The following is a 22668-nucleotide window of genomic DNA, read 5'->3' as shown; positions in this document are numbered from 1 at the left end:
TAGGACAGGTCATGAGGGCAGTGCTGAGCTGGAAGGTTGGAACTGGAGTAAGGTGGGGGGAGGAGAAATGAGGAAACTGGCGAAGTCAATGGCATCAATGTTCCGACTTCCATTGTACTCTTTGCTACCTTCTCTCCACCCCCCACCCCCCTTTCATTTATTTTTCCACCCCCGAGGCTCCCAGCCTCAGTTCTGATGAAGGGCTTTTGCCTGAAAAGTTGATTTTCTTGCTCCTCGGATGCTGCCTGACCTGCTGTGCTTTTCCAGCACCACTCTAATCTAGACTCTGGTTTCCAGCATCTGCAGTCCTCACTTTTGCCTAACTTGGTTACAATAGCAGAGAAATTTGGTGTATTCCTACTATATACAAACATGATGCTCATGGTGCTAGATGGCAACATAAAATTACAGAGAGATTTAATAAATAGAGAAAATTGTGGTAAATGGATTTCAATTCAGGAATATGTGAGGTCATCCATTTTGGGCATTAAAAAAAGATAAAATAGAGGACTTTCAAACTCATGGAAAGCTAGAAATATTGGTGAGATTTAGGGATCCAGATACACAGATCATTAAAATGTCATGAACACATTTGGAAAATAATGAAAAATAGCATAAAATAAAATCAAGAACTGCAGTTGCTGGAAATGTGAAACTAAAGCAAAAATTGCTGGAGAAACTCTGCAGGTCTGGCAACATAGAATTCCTAAAATATTGATAAATGCCCTTTAGGCCCATCAAATTGCATGACCTCTCCAAAGAGCACCCCATTTTGTTTCTGTAGAGGGTCTTTACCCCATGGTTAAGCATCCTAATTTGCACATTGGTATTGCAAATCCACCTAATCTGTACACTCTTTGGACTGTGGGAGGAAACCATAGCATCTGGCAGAAATTCATGGGAAGGATGTGCAAACTTCACACAGTTAGTCACTCAAGGCTGGAAGTGAACCTGGGTCTCTGGTGAGGCAGCAGTGTAACCATTGTGCCACCTTTCTGTGGAGCAAAAGCAGAGTCAACAGATCAAGTCCAGTGACCCTGCATCAGAACAATAGTAGCTAGAAAAAGGTGGTATATAGTTGAAGATGGGGCGTGGGTGTTGGGAAGAGGGTAAAGGAATGAGATAATAGATATAGATAGAGCTCAGAGGGAGAGAAAGGCAGTTAAGCAAATAAGGGGATGGATAATGCTATGCAAGGAAAGGGGAAAAGCTGATAATGGGGACCATGAGTGGGTGAAAATGGGTTGACTGTACTGAAAACAGCCATGTGATGACAAGGCCTGGGGTGTAGTGTGGGTAAAAGACACAGAAAAAGGAGATAAGGCTCTAAAATGGTTGAACTTGATATTGAATCCTGAAGGCTACAGGATCGCAGAACGGAAAACGAGATGCTGTTCTTCCAGCTTGAGCTGGAGCACTACAGCAGGCCTGAGACAGACATGTTGCCATGGGAACACAGTGGTGTGCTAAAATGATGGACAACTGGAAGCTCAGGGTCATTTTTGTGGACAGAATGTAGGCTTTCCGCAAATCTCATGTTTTGTCACCCCAGTGTTGAACAGACTGCATTGTGAGCAGTGAATGCATGAGACTAGATTGAGTGAAGTGCAGATAAATCACCGGTTTACTGGAAAGTGTTTTTGGGGCTTTGGATAGTGAGGAGGGAAGAAATGAATGGGCAGGTATCACACCACCTGCGATTGCAGGGCAAGATGCCAGGGAGTGTGGGAAGATGTTGGGAGTGGACCAGGGTGTTCAGGAGGGAATGGTCTCTGCAGAATGCTGATAAGGGAGGGGAGGGGAAAATGTGTCTGGTGGTGGCATCCATCTGGAGGTGGCTGAAATGGCAGCTTATGAGCCTTTGGCCATGGAATGATGGCCTTTATATCAAGAGAACTAGAATGCAAGAGTGTGGAACTACATGCTACAATAGTTATGCAAAGCCTGGTTAAACACACTTACACTGGGCAGTTCCTGGCACCAAACTTTATGATGAATATATTGACCTTGGAAGGAATGCAGCGGAGTGTAGTGCAGATTGGTGTCTGAATTTAAAGGGTTTAAATGACAAAGAAGGGTTAAATAAACTAAAGCTGTTTTTCCTGGAATTTAGAAGGCAAAAGGGGTGATTTGATTAAGTTTTCAATATGCTGAGGGAGTTAGACAGTGTAGATTGAGAGAAACTGTTTAGCCGTCAGGCTGAATTCCACTTCAGGAAAATAGAAGTACTCAGTGTTCGGAGCCTGGAAAGGATTTTTGAGGAAATGGCCTATTATTAGATCCAGGATCTAGTCAAATTACGGACAAATAGGCTACAGGCCCCTCTAGCACAGACATATCAGCAGTCCCAGCATCAGACGTAGGATTTGTGGTGTCAATAAGTGAAAGGACAGGCAACTCTGCATGAAGGTATACCTCTGTTAAAATCCTTAAACTGAGCCAATTGTCATGGAGGGGCAGTCAATCCACAGCCTTGCTTGTGGCTATAGCTGCAGATGTATGAGACTGTGGTTGCAAGGGGACATGACTATTATGATTGTGATTTGGCCCTCTATTTGACTGCCATGAGGCTGCCTCCATCCCTCTGCCTCAGGGATTTGGCCTAATTTGGAAATGTGTGTGAAAACTCCAGTCAGTATTAGCAGAATGGTTCTAACTTGGCCCTTTAGGATGCCGAATTGGCTGTTCTTTCCAAAACAGTCCTTCAAAAATGGCCCAGAGGCAGGAACAAGCCAGTGGTCCATCACAGTGGGAAGGAGTCAGGTGCCTGATGCCTCTCCGAATGCTTCTCCAGCCATTTATAAATTTAACCCATTAACTTTCTTCTCTTTCCACAGATTCCGTCAGATCTCTTTTATTTATTCTTTGGATTACTAAAACTAGTGTTCATCATCTTATACTTTTCAATAGAGACTGCAGGATGCAATGCCTTCCAGTTTGAACGAGACCAGAATTGTGACCATCAATGGAAACTCTAACAAAACCTGTCAAGGTAAACTGATGCTATGACAGTGCATTTTTTTTTCAGACAGACTGAATTTTCACTCTAAAATTATGAAAAATCCTTGTTTGTTTAAAATCAATGCACTTGATAAAGGGATTCAGAGTCATGAGTTCTGACCTCCATCATAACAGCTTAGGAACTTAAATTCAATTAAATAAATATGTAATGAAAGCCAGTATTGTCAATCGTGGTTATGCAACTACTGGATTGTTGTAAAAAATACATCAGCTTCACTAATGTTCTTTAAAAAAAAATCCACTGTTCTGACTGCATTTGCCTATATTTGAACCTAGGCCTCCTGTTTTGTTGGCACTACTGATAGGGCAATCATTTATTGTTCACCCCTAACTCTTGAATACCACAGAGTAGCTTGTTGGTCACTTAAGAGAACAGTTAGAAGTCAAACATATTGCTATCCCATACTGAACGTTGTTGATTTATCTTAAGTTTTTTTGTCGAAAGAAATTCATTTGCATAACATCAGTTCAAAGCATAGATAGCAGTTTGTGGCACTGCCTCTACTGGAAGAATCTACACCAACTGCTATGCAAATAATATTTTTTTCTCCTCTGTTTTTTCTCTGTGAACCAACATTCTAACCATCGAGTTATGATACTAATACCACAGACCTGAATCTTTGTAACAGGCCTCTTGTGAGACATTTCATTGAATACCTTTTGAAAATCCACACTGTATTGACCATATAACCTTCAGTCATCCAATTCATCACTTCTTCAACTAACCCATACAAACCTTAAATGCTTGCCAATTTGATCTTGAATAATAAATTCTAAGAATTAAGCAAAAGTGTATTAAGTTAATTTATCTGTATTGTTGTAGTATATCTTTGAATAATGATGCTTCATCAATTATTCTGTTTTCGTGGTATAATTCCCATATTTAAGAAAGAATGTAGAATTGTGACTGATATCACCGATAGTGCATCTGAGTTCTTTCAACAGACTAGTTCCATCAGTGCCTGCTAATTGAACTATCCTGAGTTCTGCTATTTTTTTCAGAACCAAAACCTTTAATACAGTTAATTTTTAAAGAAATTATTTGGTGGGATGTATATGTCACTGACAAAGCCAGCAATTGTTGGCCTACCCACCGTCTTGCCAAGCTATTTCCTGGACAGCTCAGATTCAATCACATTGTTGTGGATCTGGAGTCACACTTAGACCAACAGATTATCTTTCTTAAGGCATGTTAGTGAACCACATCAGTTTTTACAACAACTGATAACCGTTGTTGTAGTCTCCATTGATGAGACCAGCTTTATAGAATTCCAAAACATTAATTCAGTTCAAATTCCATAGCTGCTATGTGGGCTTTGAATCTATGTCCACAGGACATTATCCTGGGTTCTGGATTACTAGTCCAGTGACATTACTACAACATTACTATCTTCAATGTTCATTTCGATTTCTTCATTTGTAGACTGTTATGTACATTTCTACCAATATTTGTAAAAGATATGCAATATTATTTAACTATTTATTATCTTTGTCATGCCTTTTGTGTTCAGTTAGATTACTTCCTTTTAACTTGAATTACCCTACATCTATTTAATTAACCTATTATTTTTATACGCTTACAAAAGTCTGCAGGTAGTGGTTCATTGCTTTGTATACATTTTCTGCATTACAAGCATGCCTACATTTCAGTAGTTTGTAAAGTGCTTTGCAATATCATGAAATGTGTTGTGAAAGTGCAGGTTTTGGTTTTTTTAAATTTCTTTTTCTATGATCTGCTAGATGATTTTTGCATTCTGTTTTGGCACTTCTTAATTTCAGTTTTTCCTAGTTTTATCCTACATTTTTGAAGTATCCCTTCCCTTTCCCACTGATGTGTTTATCTTTCACCACCTCACAGCCTTTCTTTTCCTTTCTCTTTAGACAATGTTTTTAGATAAAACTACAGCATTTATTCCACAGCTTTTTAAACATTCTTTCTTGCCAACTCTACCTTGACTGCTGCGCAGTGGCTCAGTGGTTAGCACTGTTGCCTCACAGTGCCAGGGACCTGGGTTTGATTCCAGTCTTGGATGACTGTCTGTGTGGAGTTTGCACGTTCTCCCTGTGTTCTCTGGATGCAGGTCTTCTCCCACAGTCTAAAGATGTACAGGCTAGGTGGGTTGGCATTGATGAATTGTCTGTGGTGATCAGGGATGTGTAGGCTGGTTGGGTTGGCCATGAGAATTGTGGGATTATGGGAATAGAGTAGGGTGCTGGGTCTGGGTGGGATGCCCTTCAGAGGGTCGGTGTACATTCGATGAGCCAAATGGCCTTTTTCCACACTTTTGATCTTCTGCCGTGTTTTAATCCTCTCCTGTTGGCGTAATTACCCTCTGCACTAGCACTGTTGCTACTTGAGCCACAGATGAAAGCTGCTCCTTTAGCATAGATGTCCTTATTGCAGAAATTGATTCATTTGTTCTGGAAAGTACATTTAATAATTGTTCAGTATTGTTTTTCAGTATTATGTTGTAATCTGGCTTTTAATCTGTTGTATTCTTTGTTTCTGAAATATTAATTTTCTATATTAGTTCATACTGTTTTTGATGATAATTGATGCTTGGGAGTCAGGTTGGGGGGGAAGTGGTGCACAGTAGAATGGAAAAAGTAGCAACAGCATGAAGATAACCACTGTACAATCTTTTGCATGATCTTTAAGACTATTGGTCAAGGTGCATTCTTTCCCCTTGCAGTCTGTAAAGAGCTTGTGTGATATGGTTCATTTCAATTCTTGTGGATTTTTATTTGCTCGAGCTACTTCCTGAGACAAAGTGGCTCTATTGACCACAAGACTACAAACCTCATTGTTTGTATCTTCCCACATTGAACAAATTATTTTTAGAATTGCACATAAGATTTCAGTCATTACTATGTGTAGACTTTACCAGAAAGTTAAACTTTAGTGATTAGGAAGTACCATTTTAAATTCAATATTCTCTGAGTGCTTAACTGTTTGAAGAAATAACCTATTGAGATGTAAATGTATCCAAGCAAAGGCTAAGAAAATGATGGAGTTAACATTCGGAGATTTCAGAAATTCTTAGAAGTTACTTAAAATTTAAAAAACCTTAATCTTAACCATGCAGTACTTGAGTTTACATGAATTGAGAAATCAAGGTGGAATGGCATGATCGTAATCGATTCACCTCAGGAACAATGAATAAGCAAAGTGGAAGCCAGGCAGAGGATATGAATGTGATGGAGGGTTATTTGAGTCTGAGAATGATTTGGGTTGCAGGGGCCTTGGGTTTAACGTTGTTGTACTGTGGAGGTTCACGCAGTCAGGTTCTCTGAAGCATGCCTGATAACGACAAGTGGCTGCAGGTACCCTGGTTACATAGTGCTCTTCATCCTCCATGAGGGCAGATGCAGAGCAGTCAGTGCACTCATCTCCTACAGCTTCAGTCCTCTCTGCATTACACAAAGTACATCAAACCATTACCATTCTCAGTACACTTAGTGGTGCATACTGAAATAATCTTCCAGACTTGTCCAGGCATCTAAATTTCATTTTCAGCTACACAAAGGCTTTTTCAAAGTCCGTTAGTCACATGCTCAGAAGATAACCCTTGTCTCCAAGGCGTGATTGGCTGACTCTATTTGGACATACAAAGACCATAGGTCTTGTTGCCAGATTGAATAATTTTTTCTTTATTTCTTCATTTTTCTGCCTTTATATTCTATATTTTGTTTCTTTTCCTATCTTTTAAGGCAGTGCCAGAGAGTGGGAGCACTTTACAACACTTTTCACTGTATTCTATAACAAGATACATGTGACAATAAATAAATAAACTCATGGCAACTACCATGAGACTTTGACCAGATACATGTGAAAAAAAACCTTCTACTGGTTTTGTGAAGTGGAATCCCATCTGATTGAGAAGGATAATCTGAAGACACCTTGATTGACAGCACACATAGGACAATGATGACCCCAGACAGAATGGTTGTCTGCAGGACATGCACTGGCTGGCACTTCACTGCCCTGGGCTTTTTTTCTGTAAATGACTGAGACCTAACTGAGGAACATTTATAATCAAATAAGGCAAGATATCAGAGGCTGATGGGTATTTTCCAGATGTCTGGCATCCCTCTGCAACACCAGGAATAAGTCAGCTGTATGGCAATGGCCTCTCAGCATCCCAGGGTTTGGGTTGGCGAGGTAATTATTCGAGGCAGGCTTTGATGCCTTTCCTACTATCTGGCTGCAGAAAAGACAACAGGGTCCCCGTCGAGGAGCAAACCCCCCCCACCCCCCTCCCCAACCTTCCACAATGGCAGTCTGGTTATTCAAAGTGTTATGTGATTGCCTTAAGATGGGGGGCACCAATAGAGACAAGGGGCAGAACTAGAAGCATCTTCAGTATAGCCCCCCACTTCCATGTTCACTTTTTTTGTCTCCCCGGCCCACAATTCTCTCCTAACATTGAGCTTGTGGACATTTTACTGCACGGTGAGGCACTGAATGGCCCAAACTGTATTTTCATCAATCCTGTTTAAGTCAGGGAGACTGGGGTGTGGAGGATTGTTAACGACTCAGGCAATTCTGATCAGTAAGAGCACACATTCAGTAAGAGAGACATTTCTAATATCTGGGAATTTGTATCTAAGCTAGTGAATGGTATGCATAGTTTTTGTAAGGGTGCAGCCTCAGAATGAGTCACATTCTCTGCAGTAATTCTTGTGCCACTACTTCTAGGTTGGTTGAAGAACTTGTGGAAAATGAAATGAATGTATTTGAACTAACAAAGTGAGAGAGAACTGAAGTATCATTGTGACAATATCATAGTTTGATGACTGCTAACATCAGGCCAAAATGAGGGAGTGCTGAATATTGTGTGATATTTATTGTCACCAGGTTGAATGTGCTGGAAACATATTAATGGTGATGATGCACATGATATTGTAAGTCTGACATCAAGAGTCACAAATTATTTGATTTGATTTGATTTGACTTTTCTATTGTTACATGTATTTCATGACAAAAATACACTGAAAAGTGTTGTACTGTATAGTGTTGCCACTCTCTGGCACCATCTTAAAACACACAAAAAAACAAAACATAGAATATCAAGGCAAAAAAAATAAAGAAATCAAATTCAATGGTAAATCCTTCTCGTTAAGTGCTCAGCCACGGGCCTGGTTATCTACACACTGAGAAGAAAGAGTTGGAAGAAGTGTACTAGAAAGCTGTAAATGGTATACTTGATTTGGAGATACCGGTGTTGGACTGCGGTGTACAAAGTTAAAAATCACACAACACCAGGTTATAGTCCAACAGGTTGAATTGGAAGCACTAGCTTTTGGAGCGCCGCTCCTTCATCAGGTGGTTGTGGGGGACACAATTGTAAGGCACAGAATTTATAGCAAAAATTTACAGTGTGATGTAACTGAAATTATACATTGAAAAATACCTTGATTGTTTGTTGAGTCTTTCATCTGTTAGAATGACCACGTTAAGTTTCACTTCTTTCATATGTAAATCACAAAACGTTTTTTAAAAAGTTACATTCTCAGGTTAACTGTAACAATTGGTGTCAGCCAGATAATATGTTGAAGGTGTTAGCCCTCTGTGTTCCCTGTCTGTGCCATAATGTTTAGACTGAATCTAATGTAAAAAGCGAGTTAACAGAGTTGTACATGGATTCATGCAGTTTTTGAGGAAAGTACAATGTAACTCTGCAAGTACAAATTCACCCCACAAACGTATGTGTGCATGTGGGTTTGTGTGTGTCTGTGTGCGTGGTTGTGAGTGTCTGTGAGAGAGAAGGTGTGTGTGAGTGTAAAGTGGTCTAAGTCTGTGAGGGGATGCATGTGGGAGTGTGCGTGTCTGTAGGAGTGTGTGTGAGTGTCTGTGTATACGTGTGTCTGTGTGAATGTGTGTGTATAGGAGTGCCTGTGTGTGTGTGTGTTGGAGTGTGTGTGTATAGTGCAATGGTGATCGCCTGTAATGTGACATGAACCCAAGAACCCAGTTGAGGTCGTCCCTATGGATACAGAACTTAGCTATCAGCCTCTGCTCGGCCACTTTTTGCTGCTGCCTGTCCTGAAGTCGCCTGGAGGATGGTCATCCGAAGGTCCAAGGTTGAATGTACTGGACCGCTGAAGTGTTCCCCAACTGAGAGGGAACACTCCTGTCTGTTGATTGTTGTGTGATGCCCATTCATCCGTTGCCGTAGCCTTTGCTTGGTTTCCCCAATGTACCGGCCCGGCTCTCAGGACAACTCCATATAACCCTGTCACGTTAGGCACTGCAAGATGTGTCAGAGTGTGGATATAGATACCACCATTACACGTGGTGACACCTCCCACCATGTATGTGGCAGGTACTCATGTGACTCAGCCAACGTTGTTTATTTTATACACTGCAGGCAAGGATGCCCTGAGGCATGGTACATTGGGGAAACCGAGCAAAGGCTACGGCAACAGATGAATGGGCACTGCACAACAATCAACAGAGAGGAGTGTTCCCTCCCAGTTGGGGAACACTCCAGCAGTCCAGGACATTCGACCTCAGACCTTCGGGTGACCATCCTCCAAGGTGGACTTCGGGACAGGCAGCAGCGAAATTGGGCCGAGCAGAGGCTGATAGCTAAGTTCGGTACCCATAGGGAGAGCCTCAACCAGGACCTTGTGTTCATGTCACACTCCAGGTGACCACCATTGCACTATACACACACACACAGACACTTCTGTACACACACACGCACACACACACAGGCACTCCTATACACACACATATACACAGACACACGTATACACAGGCACGTACACAGACACTCACACACACTCCTACAGACACACACTCCCACACTCACACATGCATACTGTCACAGACTTAGACCACTTTACACTCACACACACACACACTCTCTTTCACAGATACTCACAACTCCCCACTCCAGACACACACTCCCACACACACACATGCACCCTCTCACAGACTTAGACACTCTACACTCACATACACAGACATATACACTCTCTCTCACACTCTCAACCCCCCACCCCAGACAGACACACACACACAAACCCATATGCACACATATACATATATGTTTGTGGGGTGAATTTCTACTTGCAGAGTTACATTATACTTTGCTCAAAAACTGCATGAATTCTGTTAACTCACTTTTTAGATTAGAATCGGTCTAAACATTATGGCACAGACAGGGAACACAGGGGGCTAACACTTTCAACATATTATCTGGCTGACACCAATTGTTACAGTTAACCTGAGAATGTAAATTTTTATAAAAAAGTTTTGTGATTTATATATGAAATAAGTGAAACTATCATGGTATTCTAACAGATGAAAGACTCAACAAACAATCAAGGTATTTTTCAATGTATAATTTCAGTTACATCACACTGTAAACTTTTGCTATAAAATTTTGTGTCTTACAATTGTGTCCTCCACAACCACCAGATGAAGGAGCGACGCTCCGAAAGCTAGTGCTTCCAATTAAACCTGTTGGACTATAACCTGGTGTTGTATGATTTTTAACTTTGTAAATGGTGTACTGTATAAACGAATATTAATAAAGAGTCTACAAAACTTCCATCAGAAATGGCCAATAGTTACTTTTGGTTAAAGTAAATACAATGATGAAGCTCATTCAGAGAAGGAACAGTCTTTATCGAGAGAGCTGCATCAACAGTGGACCAGGTAGTGCTGAGATCCCATGTTAGGCAGAACCAGGAGAGTAGAACAAAGCATTCCGTGGAAGTAATACAGCCCATGCAATAGCCATATCGGTACTAATCAGCTTGGAGGCTTCTATCATCAGTGAACAGGCAGACTGACATTCTACTCATGCCGACCCCCCTGCTACCTGCAGGGGGAGAAAGAAGAGACCTTTGAGTGTGAGATACTGAATGTTTTAAATACAACCTACAACAGTATAGGACCATTACATATTAGAATGTCTTCAAACATTTTAAAATCTTCATTTTTTATTCAGTAATAGTAAAATTGAAGAAAAAGAAACAAACAAATAGAAGCTGCATTTGTCTCTGGGAACGGAGAGGGACCATTGTCTTTTGAGCAGCAAAAAATTCACGGCCAGTGAAGAATCACTGCAGCCAGTGCATGTACGTGGAACTGGGTGTCAAATAAGTCCTGTCTGACTTGTTGTACCCAACAGTCCTGTGCTCTTTCATGATGAGGGTGATGTCCTGTTCAATATTCTCTTCTTCCTCCTTGGAAAACTGCTGCCACTCTCTCAGTTCTTCAGTGTCCATCACATCCCCTGTTTGCCTGCTCCAGTTGGGCAGAACACAGCATGCTAGGATTCCCTGTCAAGCCCAGCTGAGCTTAAACACGCATTGATTTATACTTTCGTCTCCTGATGTTACCCCAAATCCCAACTCTTTGGTGTACTTTGTCAACAATGATGTTGCACTCCCTCCCTGTAAAGGTCAGGAAGGCTATGACCATTGATGACCCAACTTCCGCAGTAACCTATGTCCTCCAGTGCACTTTTGTCTCCCCTTCCCCTTTATATCGAGTTTCACTCCTTCACGATTGTTATCCCCTTTGCATCCTAGCATGGTCCTCCAGTGCCCAGAACGGCTCCCCCAGCCCTGAATGATAACTGACCAGACCCTTAACTGATCGCCAAGAGACTTACCATGACTCCCAGGACTGGTTGTGATGTGATGCATTTATTTACCAATTATTGGCTAAAATTTATGTCTAGATTTTGATTCCAAACTAAAATAATTACTGGTGCTATAAATAATACTGAAATTCTTGTTCTTTGTTTTAGTTTACAAGAACAATCTCGGTGACACTTTTTGGGGTAAATGTGATGGTACAAAAAGAAAAAGATGTACGTCTTTCTTCCCAATGAAAATCTTAGATGCTCCAGGTCTGAAGGACGATTACTGTAAGTATTATTATATTTCTGGGCTTTACAAACATTTTCACTTGGCCCATGTATAAAAAAAAGTTCCTGCTTTAGGAACCATGTAATTTTATGATTGGATTTTCCAATCACAAGCCTCACATCAATTTTAAGACACACTTGAAAGTAGAAAATTACTGGATTATTCTTTCTCTGGAATTTGTTAATTTTCTTTCTGGAAATCTAAACATACATGAGAAAGTGAACAAAATCTGTTAATTGTAATGACAAGGACAGTGAGCAATGCCAGACTCAATGATTGGATATCATTTGAAAAGATTGAAGGGAATGCAACAATAATACTACTGAGGAGCTTGAACACGGACATCAACTTTTACACAAATTAATAACTGACTACCATTGTACAGCTTCAAAGCTATTAACATTTAATTTTCTCAACATAATTGTTCTGATATGATCAACGAAGAAAGTGGTTGATATTAGAGTTGTTCCAAAATATGTGTCAAAGGAGGAGCATTACAACGTGTCAGTCTATTTCAGTTTTGCTGAAATTATTTGAATATAATGTTGTAAAATAACATCAGAAAACAGAAACATATACTTAAGGTATGTAAATAATTCCATTATGTGGAATGATTCGTATTGCAAAGAAGCACTCAGAATGAACTCTACTGTCTAGAATCAAATGCAAGTCTAATGACTTAAAGAATCATGGTGTCCCTATAGTGTAGACCAAGGGCTACCTTAAATATCATATGTCATATTACCAGAATAAGGCATGACGTGTAGTCAGCCAAGAACTACTTCACCCTGTACAAGTATTGAATCTGTGCTGTTAGAATATTCTGCATCTCACTGTTGCCAACTGTGCTAATTGGTTCCATATATTTGGTATGTGCAGTTAGAAATATATTTTCTTAACAACATTTTTGGAGCCTGAGATAATTCAAAATGAAGGCCACAGTGAGGATACACTGCCTGGGTTAATTAGCTGACCATAGTACCATTATGAATACCAGCACAGACTAATGATGATTCCTGACCCTGATTTCTATTCAACCACCATTGCAGGAAGATACAAGGCTGGTGGAGCATAATGTGGCAATGACACTTCATGACCTGTCTGATCAGATACTGAAAAACAAATAATGTTCACGGATCTGTGCATCAGCAAGCTGTCTATGAGCCTAGCTTTCTTTTTTTATTGATGTAAAATGAGTGTAGTCCTGGTATAGTTGTCTAGAATTTGAGATATAAATCTGAGATGTCAATGTTTTACCCTGTCTAAAATTCCAGTTGAATCATTTGTTGGCCTCCAAAGTATGTAAATGCCCATTATAACAAGGGCAAGGAAGCTGCTGTCCTAATGATTCAGTCACTTACTCCAGAAATGCACCTGACTTAATTTAAAACTGTAGTAAAGACTGAAAGATGACTTGCATGGCTTGCCAAACCAGGAAGTGGTTGAGTTCACAAGCTTTAACTGTGCATAAACTTTGTCTGCAATGTTAGCTTTGACTGACGAGATTAGAAAAATATTTTCTCAGCTGTGTTTGGAACAAAGGACTAGGCAAACTTCCTTTCAGCCATTTCAGACAGGTGAACCTTTTGTTGTCCATCTTTCAGTGGTGAAGGCCACACTACGGCTTCACTGTGTATATTCTGTACATGTCACTTTGTTTTTATTGCAACTGTGGAGTGTTTTGAAAGTAGCATGGTTAATTGTGTTCCTTATGTTAGATTGCAATTTGGAACAGAGAGATCCAACAAGCTTTTAAGGCCTGATTTTAGCTCAGCAAATTGTTTTTCAATTTCTTCAGCAGTAGTCTTACTTTCAAGCAGGAAACTGATGCCTTACCAAAAAGTCCCTTGCTCAGTTTCCTTGATGGCTTGTTCTTTTTGTCATTTTCTACAATGATATAACAGTAAGTGACCACAAGAACATAATCACCATTGATGGCTTATCGCATTGGAACACATGTATGATATAAAGTGAAGAACTGGAGGCTTACTTTTTAGTTGCTTCCATGGTATGTTTAACTGGAAATGCCAGCATTAATTGTCCATCCTTGCCTTGAGAAGCTGATAGTGATTCACTTTCTGGAACTGCTGTCCATGTAGTGTAAGCATATCCACATGGCTGTTCAGAGGAAATTCCAGGATTTTGATGGTGAAGGAAGGTTGATAGAGCTCAAATCAGGATACTGTGTGACTTGGAGATGTGCCTTAGAACTGACAGGTAGTGGTGTTCTTTTATATCTTCTGCCTCATCCTTCGAGAGGTTTTAGGTTTGGAAGGTGATGTTGGAGGAGCCTTGCACTCCAAGGCAGCATGTATTCCAGTTTTTGATGTATTCTCAACCTCCTTCATGTTTGGCTTAAAACTGCAGTTTTGATTGTTGACTGGCTGGATAGTTGTAACATTAGAATATTTGGCTGTTGGCTAGAATGGAAAATGTGAATCCCAATTTCAGTTGTAATTCATATTATGGCTTTTCTTAAGGGCTCTTCTCCATCTAACTAAGGAAGAAGAGGAAATAGCACAGGAGGGATCCACAGGGAATTTTTAAAGGAAGACACCTAATTAACTGACATAAATCCTGACGTTCCAATGGGCTCCCCAAATATTCTATTGAAGGTCACCCTGCTATAGGAAGGATGTTATTAAATTGGGAAGAGTGCAAAGAGATTTTTAAGAATGTTACTGAGACTAAAGGGTTTGAATTATAAGGAGAGGCTGGATAGGTTGGGACTTATTTTCCTGGAGCATAGGAGGCTGAGGGGTGACTTAATAGAAATTTGTAAAATGATGAGTGGCAAAGATAAGGTGAATAGCCGAAGTATTTTCCTCAGGATAGGGGAGTTCAAAACTAGTGGGCATGGGTTTAAGGTGAGAGGGGAAAAATTTACAAGAACCCTGAGGAGCAATGTTTTCACACAGAAGGTGGTGCATATATGGAATGAGCTGTCAAAGGAAGTGATAGAGACGAGTATGGTCAGCATGGACAAGTTGGGCCGAGGAGACAGTTTCTGTCCTGTATAACCCAGCATGACTGGGTTAAGTGGAGATTCTGTTGTCTTGCTGCAAGGTCTGTCTATGGTCCACAGGGGCAACATTGAGAGACCAGGATAACCCCAATGGAATTTCAGGGCCTATTAGTTGCGAAGAAAATAGATAAAATAAGCACCAGGCCAGAAAATGTGTAGACATCTGCATGACTTCACAAGTGAATGCATTTATTCATATTGAAACAGAACATGCAGGAGAATCTTAGCAAGTCTGGCAGCATCTGTGGAGAGAGAAAAACAGAGTTAATGCTTCGGTTACAATATGTCTCTTCTTCAGAACTCGGAGTAATAATTGGCTATTGCAGTTGCTAGCTTAATTTGATTAGTTCTTAATTTGATTGGCTCTTAGTCACATTAGCCATTTGGCTACAGTATTTCAGACATGATGCAATAAAATTGTTTCTCTAAAATGTTTGAAATGAAGCTGTCTTTCTATCAGATCTTAAACAATTTCCTGTGTCTTTAGTCAAACTCTGCAAGGTTGCAATCTATTTCTCTGAGGACAATTCTCAGGAATATAAGAAATCTTTTTTATTAGAACATAGTGTAGGAGTCTAGACATGAAATGCTAGCTTGCTTTCACCATGGATGATGCCTGTGGTCTCCAGCATTTGTTGTTTTCAGTTTTTTTTAATTAGAACAGTTTATTTGAAATCGTACTTTTCATACAGACATACAGGCTTAAAATATTTGAACATAACAAGCTTTATATGAAGATGTTGTCTTGCTAATATGTTAACTGATTTTTAAATTATTACTCAAATGCATCTAAATTATTGTATGATCATCTGTGCATGACTAATACTGTAAGACAATAACTTGATCAATGCTGTGGTTAATACAGAACACAAAATGTCTTCTTTAGCCTTATCTCAAAATCAAAATGACTCACTTGATCTTGTTAGTTATCACAGTGAATAAATATTCAATTGAAACTAAAATCTAACCATTTAGCCATACCCTATTACCAAAAATGCTTGCCCATCACTTCCATTCTTCCATAACAGCACTGCATCCAGTTTCCAAGCTTAAATTTGAAATTCTCATTCTTGAGTTTAAATTCCTCAACAGTCTTATCTTTCACAACAATATCATCGCTTTGACCTTATAATAACCAGTTAATTCCCTGTCCTTTAATCCCAGAGTCTTGTGCACCTCCTATCACAGGCAACTATGCTTTCTGTAGCATGGGTCTCATTTTCAAATATTTCCTCTTTCAATTCCTTTGTCTCTTTATTCAGCTCAGTCTTCTTAAAAGTTACACCTTTCAATAAAGCTTTCAACCACTCCCTCCACTCAATCTCTGAACATGAATTTTCTTCCCTCTGTGTGTTACCTTGGGATACTTTTGATGGTAAACGTACCATATAAAATGGAGATTTATGTTTTTATGTTATTCTGCATTATATTTTCTAGATCTTAATTTGGTTGATTGGAATGCTGCAAATCTGGTAGCCATTGCTCTATCTGATACAGCATACCTTTGGCACCCAGAGTTGGGAGTGCATGAGGCTATAAATGTGGAGTCAGGATACATCTCATCAGTCGCATGGATTGAAGATAGAAACAATCTTGCAATTGGAACCAGTGGTGCTAATGTGCAGGTGAGAAGTATTAACTATTGTCTTTTCAGCTTGACTTTATTAACCAAGTAGATTATAGCAAGCACTTCTGTTTTAATCAAAATTTTATTGCACTTCGAACTCAAGTAATGAATTCTGTCTTGTAGTAATAAGCTGTAGATACTAACAACATTGTAGGTCTGTCTGTCTGTCTTTCCTTCCACCCTAATTTTGGAGGGTTGGGTAATGGACTTTCATTGGATTGTTCCATTGCAAAGTGGTTTGCAATTGTGTTCTGCAGGATGGCTAACCAGGAACCTCCTACTCTTATTGCCTGCCATTGGAAAAAAATTATAGGCTGACAATTACTGCCCCGTGGTTCCCTACTTTTTGACTCCTTCCCTTTTTGAGTAAAGGAATTACATTTGCAATGGTTCAATCTAAGGAACTTACTCCCAATCTGGAAAATTGAAAACAATGCACTAACTATTCATTTGTCATTTCTGTTAAGACCTTAGGGTCATGTCCATCAGGATTCTGAACCTTATCAGCCCACAGCTTCAGCAGTTTTCTCTGTATCCCTAGTAATTGTAATATTCTTGAACCTTTCCCCTCCTGATTAAAAGCTATTACTCAGATGTTACTTGTATCATCTATAGCGAAGACTGATACAAGATACCTGCTCAGTATATCTACCAGCTTCTTATTTTTCATTTACTATTTCTCCAGAATCATTTTCTATCAGACCATTTTGTTAGCTCTTCACTTTATCAAGTATTTATAGAAATTCTTCCTGTCTGTTTTTATATTTCCAGCTAGCTAATAGAATCTGTACTGCAATCACTTGACAGCAGCCTTTGTCACTTTTCACAAATTCTTGGCATGTGATTGAACAGGCTTGACATAGCTGACACCAGACCTTTAAAATTAACATTAAAATCTATGTGTGCTATCTCCCGATTTGCAAATACATATTTTTAAGGCAGAGATAGATAGATTCTTGATAACCAAACTAATGAAAGATTTTCATGGGTATGTGGGACCATAGAATCCCTACAGTGTGGAAACAGGCTATTTGGCCCAACAAGTCTGCACCAACTCTGCGAAGAGTATCCCTCCCAAACCCAATCCCTTACCTAATGCACCTAACCTACACACTCCTGAACACTATGGCTAATTCACCTAACCTGCACATCTTTGGACCATGGAAAGAAATCCGAGCACCCAGAAGAAACCCACACAGACCTAGGGAGAATGTGCAAATGCCACACAGACAGTCGCCTGAGACTGGATTCCAACTTGGGTCCCTGTGAGGCGGTAGTGCTAACCACATGTCATCGTGCCAAGGTGAAAAACAGATCAGCCGTGATTGTATTGATTGGCAGGGCAGGTTCGAAGTGCCGAATGACCATGTACTGTTTTCAAATGTTCAGACAAGAGATGCCATGTGGACCTCATGGATTAAATTAAACCTTGTGTTAAGAATTTTTAAAATACAACTCATGGATCTCTGTTCATATTTCAAATAGATGGATTATGGATGGAGGCCTGCAAAATTTGTTCTTAAACCAGCTAATAAATTATTTATATATGTAATGTTTTTCACCTTTAAGTGTTATAAGAATGCTATTGGCATATGGAGAAGCATTCTGCAAATTACAGGACACTATCTTCAGCAAAAGAGGATAAAAGGAGAGGTAACAAATGACAGTTCTCACTGTTTAGTTTTCATCTATAACAGTAGATTATGGTAAAATGGGAATATTTTGTCACAAATATTTTTCATAAAAATTATTTTTAAAATTCCAGTTGTGGGACATTGAGACAAAGAAGAAATTACGCAACATGCGTAGCCACAGTTCAATGGTTGGTGCTCTGAGCTGGAATAGCTACATTCTTAGCAGGTGTGTCTTTACTACTCCAACCACCACACAATCTCCATGTATGTACTCATACGTTTCAAACATTTATCTTACACTTAAGTGTTTCACAAAATTATCTTTAACAAGCCAGATAATTGATTATTACAATTTGCTGGATTTTTACTCCTTCGATTAAACCCAGTTTTGTTTAGATAGTTACTGACAAAACTCTTATTTTACAATCCCTTCAACAGAGAAAAAAAAATATGTGAACTTAAAATAAGATCAAACAAAATACCTTATTGGTCTAACTGCATTGCCAATTTGAAAAACATTGCTTTATGATTTTAATATTTATTTGTGGTTTTGAATCAATTTGGAAGTTGTAATTAACATTTCTCAGTCTTTCTGTGAATATCTTAATTTGTACACCTTTGTTGATTAATGTCAGTATTTTCACAGAAAGGGAAAAATTACCATGAATTTCAAACCCAGTGTGCTCTATATTTATGATAACATCAGTCATAATTAAGTGACACCAGACAGTCTGGCAGATAATTAAAATTCCCCGTATAACTAACTTGCTCTGTCCCACTGCCTCATATAGGCCCTGGTATTAACCTTTTATAGGTGAGCAAGGAGGAAGGTAGTGGGCCAATTAAGTGTACTGATCAGGTTCTAATGACCCCATTGGGACCTGCCTGCAATACTAACCCCACGCTTGTATGACAAAGTCCTCTGGGTCTCTCAACAAAACCTTGGTTGTCCAGAAACCACGGCTTCCCTTCCCTTCTGATCTTTCTAGTACCCTCTCCCAAATATTTATCTTACCACTGAAGATCACTTGATTTGAAACCCTGGTGGACATCTTTATACCCTTTGTGAGACACAAAGCTTTTCCTGCTGTGTTTGTTTGAGAGACTCAAGTAGTTACACACAGGCACCTTGCTGTGAAAGGCTAAATAGATTCCTGTAAGTTTGGCCTGTGGCTGCAGTGAAGATTTATCCTTAAGACCATTAGATATAGGAGCAGAATTAGGCCATTTGGCCCATCAAATCTGTTCTGCTATTTGATCGTGGCTGATATGTATCTCAACTCCATTCTCTTGCCTTCTTCCCATTAGATTTGATCCCTTTACAAATCAAGAACCCTCTATCTCTGTCTTAAATACACTCAATGACTTGGCCTTCACATTGCTCTGCAGCAGAGTTCCACGGATTAACCACTTTCTGACTGAAGAAATTCCTCATCAGCTTCGGGCTCCTTCACTCTGAGGCTGTGCCCTCAGGTCCTAGTCTCTCCTAATAGTGGAAACCTCTTCTCCATGTTCACTCTATCCAGGCCTCTCAGTATTCTGTAAGTTTCAATGAGATCCCCCCCTCATCCTGCTAAACACCATTGAGTATAGACCCAGAGTCCTCAACTACTCCTGATATGACAGGCTCTTCATCCTCAGAAACGTTCTTATAAAAGTCCTCTGGACCCCCTCCAAGACCATCACATCCTTTCTTAGATACGGAGTTCAAAACTGCTCACAATATTCCAAATGTGGTCTGACCAGAGTATTATACAGCCTCAGCAGTACATCCCTGCTTTTGCACTCTAAGCCCTTTTGACATGAATGCTAATATTGCTTTTGCTTTCCTTACTGCCAACTGAACCTACATGTTAACCTTCAGAGAATTCTGAACTATAACTCTGAAGTCCCTGTGTGCGTCAGGTTTCTGAAGCCTTTTCTCGTTTAGAAAATTGTCTATGTCTCTGTTTTTCCTACCAAAGTGTATAAATTATTTACAGGGTAAAGTTCCCTTTAGCCTTCCCCAACAACCTGACTCTAGCCACCCTAGGAATAGTAACATTTTTCAGAAGCTTTCTTCAGAGAATCCCTATAATGTGGAAACAGGCCCTTCGGCCCAACAAGTCCACACCGACCCTTTGAAGAGTAACCCACCCAGACTCATTCCTCTAGTACTCTACATTTACCAGGTAAAAACAATGACTGCAGATGCTGGAAACCAGGGTCTAGATTAGAGTGGTGCTGAAAAAGCACAGCAGGTCAGGCAGCATCCGAGGAGCAGGAAAATCGATGTTTCGGGCAAAAGCCCTTCATCAGGAATCCAGGTCTCCAGTGCTGTGAGGCAGCAATGCTAATCACTGAGCCACTATGCCACCTGTCTGGATGATATAAGCAATTGTTGCTAAATTATAAACAGTGTAGCACCACCTACTGTATCCTACTACCTTCAGTATGCCCAATAGGAACTGAATTACAATTGTTCACAGTTCCCTACATAGTATTTCATCTGCCACTTCTTTGCCCATTCTTCAAGCCTGTCTAAGTACTTCTGCAGCCTCCTCACCTCCTCAACAATACGTGTCCCTCCACCTGTCTTTATGTCTATAGTGTGGCACACTTGTGTATTGCTGGAAGCTAAATATATTAACGCATAGGGCCTTCCTTTTTGTAGAAAGGAAGAACATGTATATGCACCACACCTGTCTCCACTCAACAATGGTGATTGCCATTTACTAACTTATGTATATTTTCATCTACTTCCTTTCTGTAGTGGCTCCCGATTTGGATCTATTCACCACCATGATGTAAGAATTGCACATCACCATGTTGGCACTCTCTGTGGTCACACCTCTCAAGTGTGCAGCCTTAAATGGTCACCAAATGGTGCAGTACTCGCGAGTGGTGGCAATGATGGTCTACTGAATATTTGGCTTAATGATCCAGGAGCCAACATTAACAGTAAACCAGATATGACCATTAGTAATCATCAGTCAGCTGTAAAGGTGAATGCGCTTAATTGGTAATAATGTTGTAATGCATGTTTTCTGTGTTCTGCTACCCATCAGTTCAAAACCTTGGTTTGGCAAGAGGCAGGTTGTTGGTGAAGATTAAAGAGAACTTTACTCTGTAAATAATCTATACAGCTTATCATTGATAATGCTCGACACTAAAACTAGATGCCCAAATAGGGAACATTCTTCCATCATATTCTTTATCTTGAATACTATAGGATTGCATTTTGGAAAAGCAAATCCGAGTAGGACTTATACACTTAATGCTAAGGTCCTGGGGAGTTTTGCTGAACAAAGAGGACTTGGAGTGCAGGATCACAGTTCCTTGAAAGTAGAGCCGAAGGTAGATAGGATAGAGAAGAAGGCGTTTGGTATACTTTCCTTTAATTTTCAGAGCATTGAGTATAGGTGTTGGGAGGTCATGTTGTGGTTGTACAAGATATTACTTAGACCACTTTTGGATTATTGCGAACAATTCTGGTCTCCTTCCTATCGGAAGGATGTTGTGAAACTTGAAAGAGTTCAGAAAAGATTTACAAGGATGTTGCAAGAGTTGAAGGATTTGAGCTACAGGGAGAGGTTGAATAAGGTGGAGCTGTTTTCCCTGGTTGGAGGCTGAGGGGTGACGTTACAGAGGCTTATAAAATCACGAGGGTCATGGATAGGATAAATAGATCGGGTCTTTTCCCTGGGGTGGGTGAGTCCAGAAGTAGAGGGCATAGGTTCAGTGTGAGAGGGACCTAAGGGGCAACTGTTTCACACAGAGGGTGTGTGTATATGGAATGAGCTGCCAGGAGAAGTGGTGGAGGCTGGTACAATTACAGCATTTAAAAGGCATCTGGATGGGTATATGAATAGGAAGGGTTTGGAGGGATATGGGCCAAGTGCTGGCAAACGGGACTAGATTAGATTAAGATATCTGTGGGGCATGGACGAGTTGGACCGAAGGGTCTGTTTCTGTGCTGTACATCTCTATGACTCTATCATTCTATGACTTACTCAAATTTATGAAAAATCCTAATTAAGCATTTTCTTGGTAGCACTTTCAAGTTTGGCACTATTTATTAGTGAATTAAATATTTTCTTTGAAGAATGAATGTTAAAAGTTATGAGGAGCTCACACAGAAACTGAAGCAGACTTCATGTGTCAAATAGGAGAAAGTGAGGACTGCAGATGCTGGAGATCAGAGCTGAAAAATGTGTTGCTGGAAAAGCACAGCAGGTCAGGCAGCATCCAAGGAGCAGGAGAATCGACGTTTCAGGCATAAGCCCTTCTTCAGGAATGAGGAGGTTGTGCCATTCAGGCTAAGATAAAAGGTAGGGAGGAGGGACTTGGGGGAGGGGTGTTGGGAATGCGATAGGTGGGAGGAGGTTAATGTGAGGGTGATAGGCTGGAGAGGGGGGTGGGGAGGAGAGGTCGGGAAGAAGATTGCAGGTCAAGAGGGCGGTGCTGAGTCTGAGGGTTGGGACTGAGAA

The 22668-nt window shown here is 40.2% G+C and overlaps 1 protein-coding gene across 1 annotated transcript in view; it reads left to right on the top strand.

Annotated features, from left to right (window-relative positions):
• The first annotated feature begins 2925 nt into the window (after nucleotides 1-2925).
• Nucleotides 2926-22668, top strand: part of LOC122554940 (cell division cycle protein 20 homolog) — a 65562-nt gene continuing 45819 nt past the window's right edge. Inside the window, exons 1-5 of the mRNA XM_043700385.1 lie at nucleotides 2926-2992; nucleotides 11793-11912; nucleotides 16376-16563; nucleotides 18331-18425; nucleotides 20952-21183. Of these exons, the coding sequence (XP_043556320.1) occupies nucleotides 2926-2992; nucleotides 11793-11912; nucleotides 16376-16563; nucleotides 18331-18425; nucleotides 20952-21183 (702 nt within the window). The remainder of the gene's footprint in view (nucleotides 2993-11792; nucleotides 11913-16375; nucleotides 16564-18330; nucleotides 18426-20951; nucleotides 21184-22668) is intronic.

The sequence above is a fragment of the Chiloscyllium plagiosum genome, chromosome 1, assembly GCF_004010195.1.
Source record: "Chiloscyllium plagiosum isolate BGI_BamShark_2017 chromosome 1, ASM401019v2, whole genome shotgun sequence".
NCBI classification, from domain to species: Eukaryota; Metazoa; Chordata; class Chondrichthyes; order Orectolobiformes; family Hemiscylliidae; genus Chiloscyllium; species Chiloscyllium plagiosum.
The sequence above is the reverse complement of the archived record's forward strand: the minus strand, read 5'-3'. Positions and strand labels throughout refer to the sequence as shown.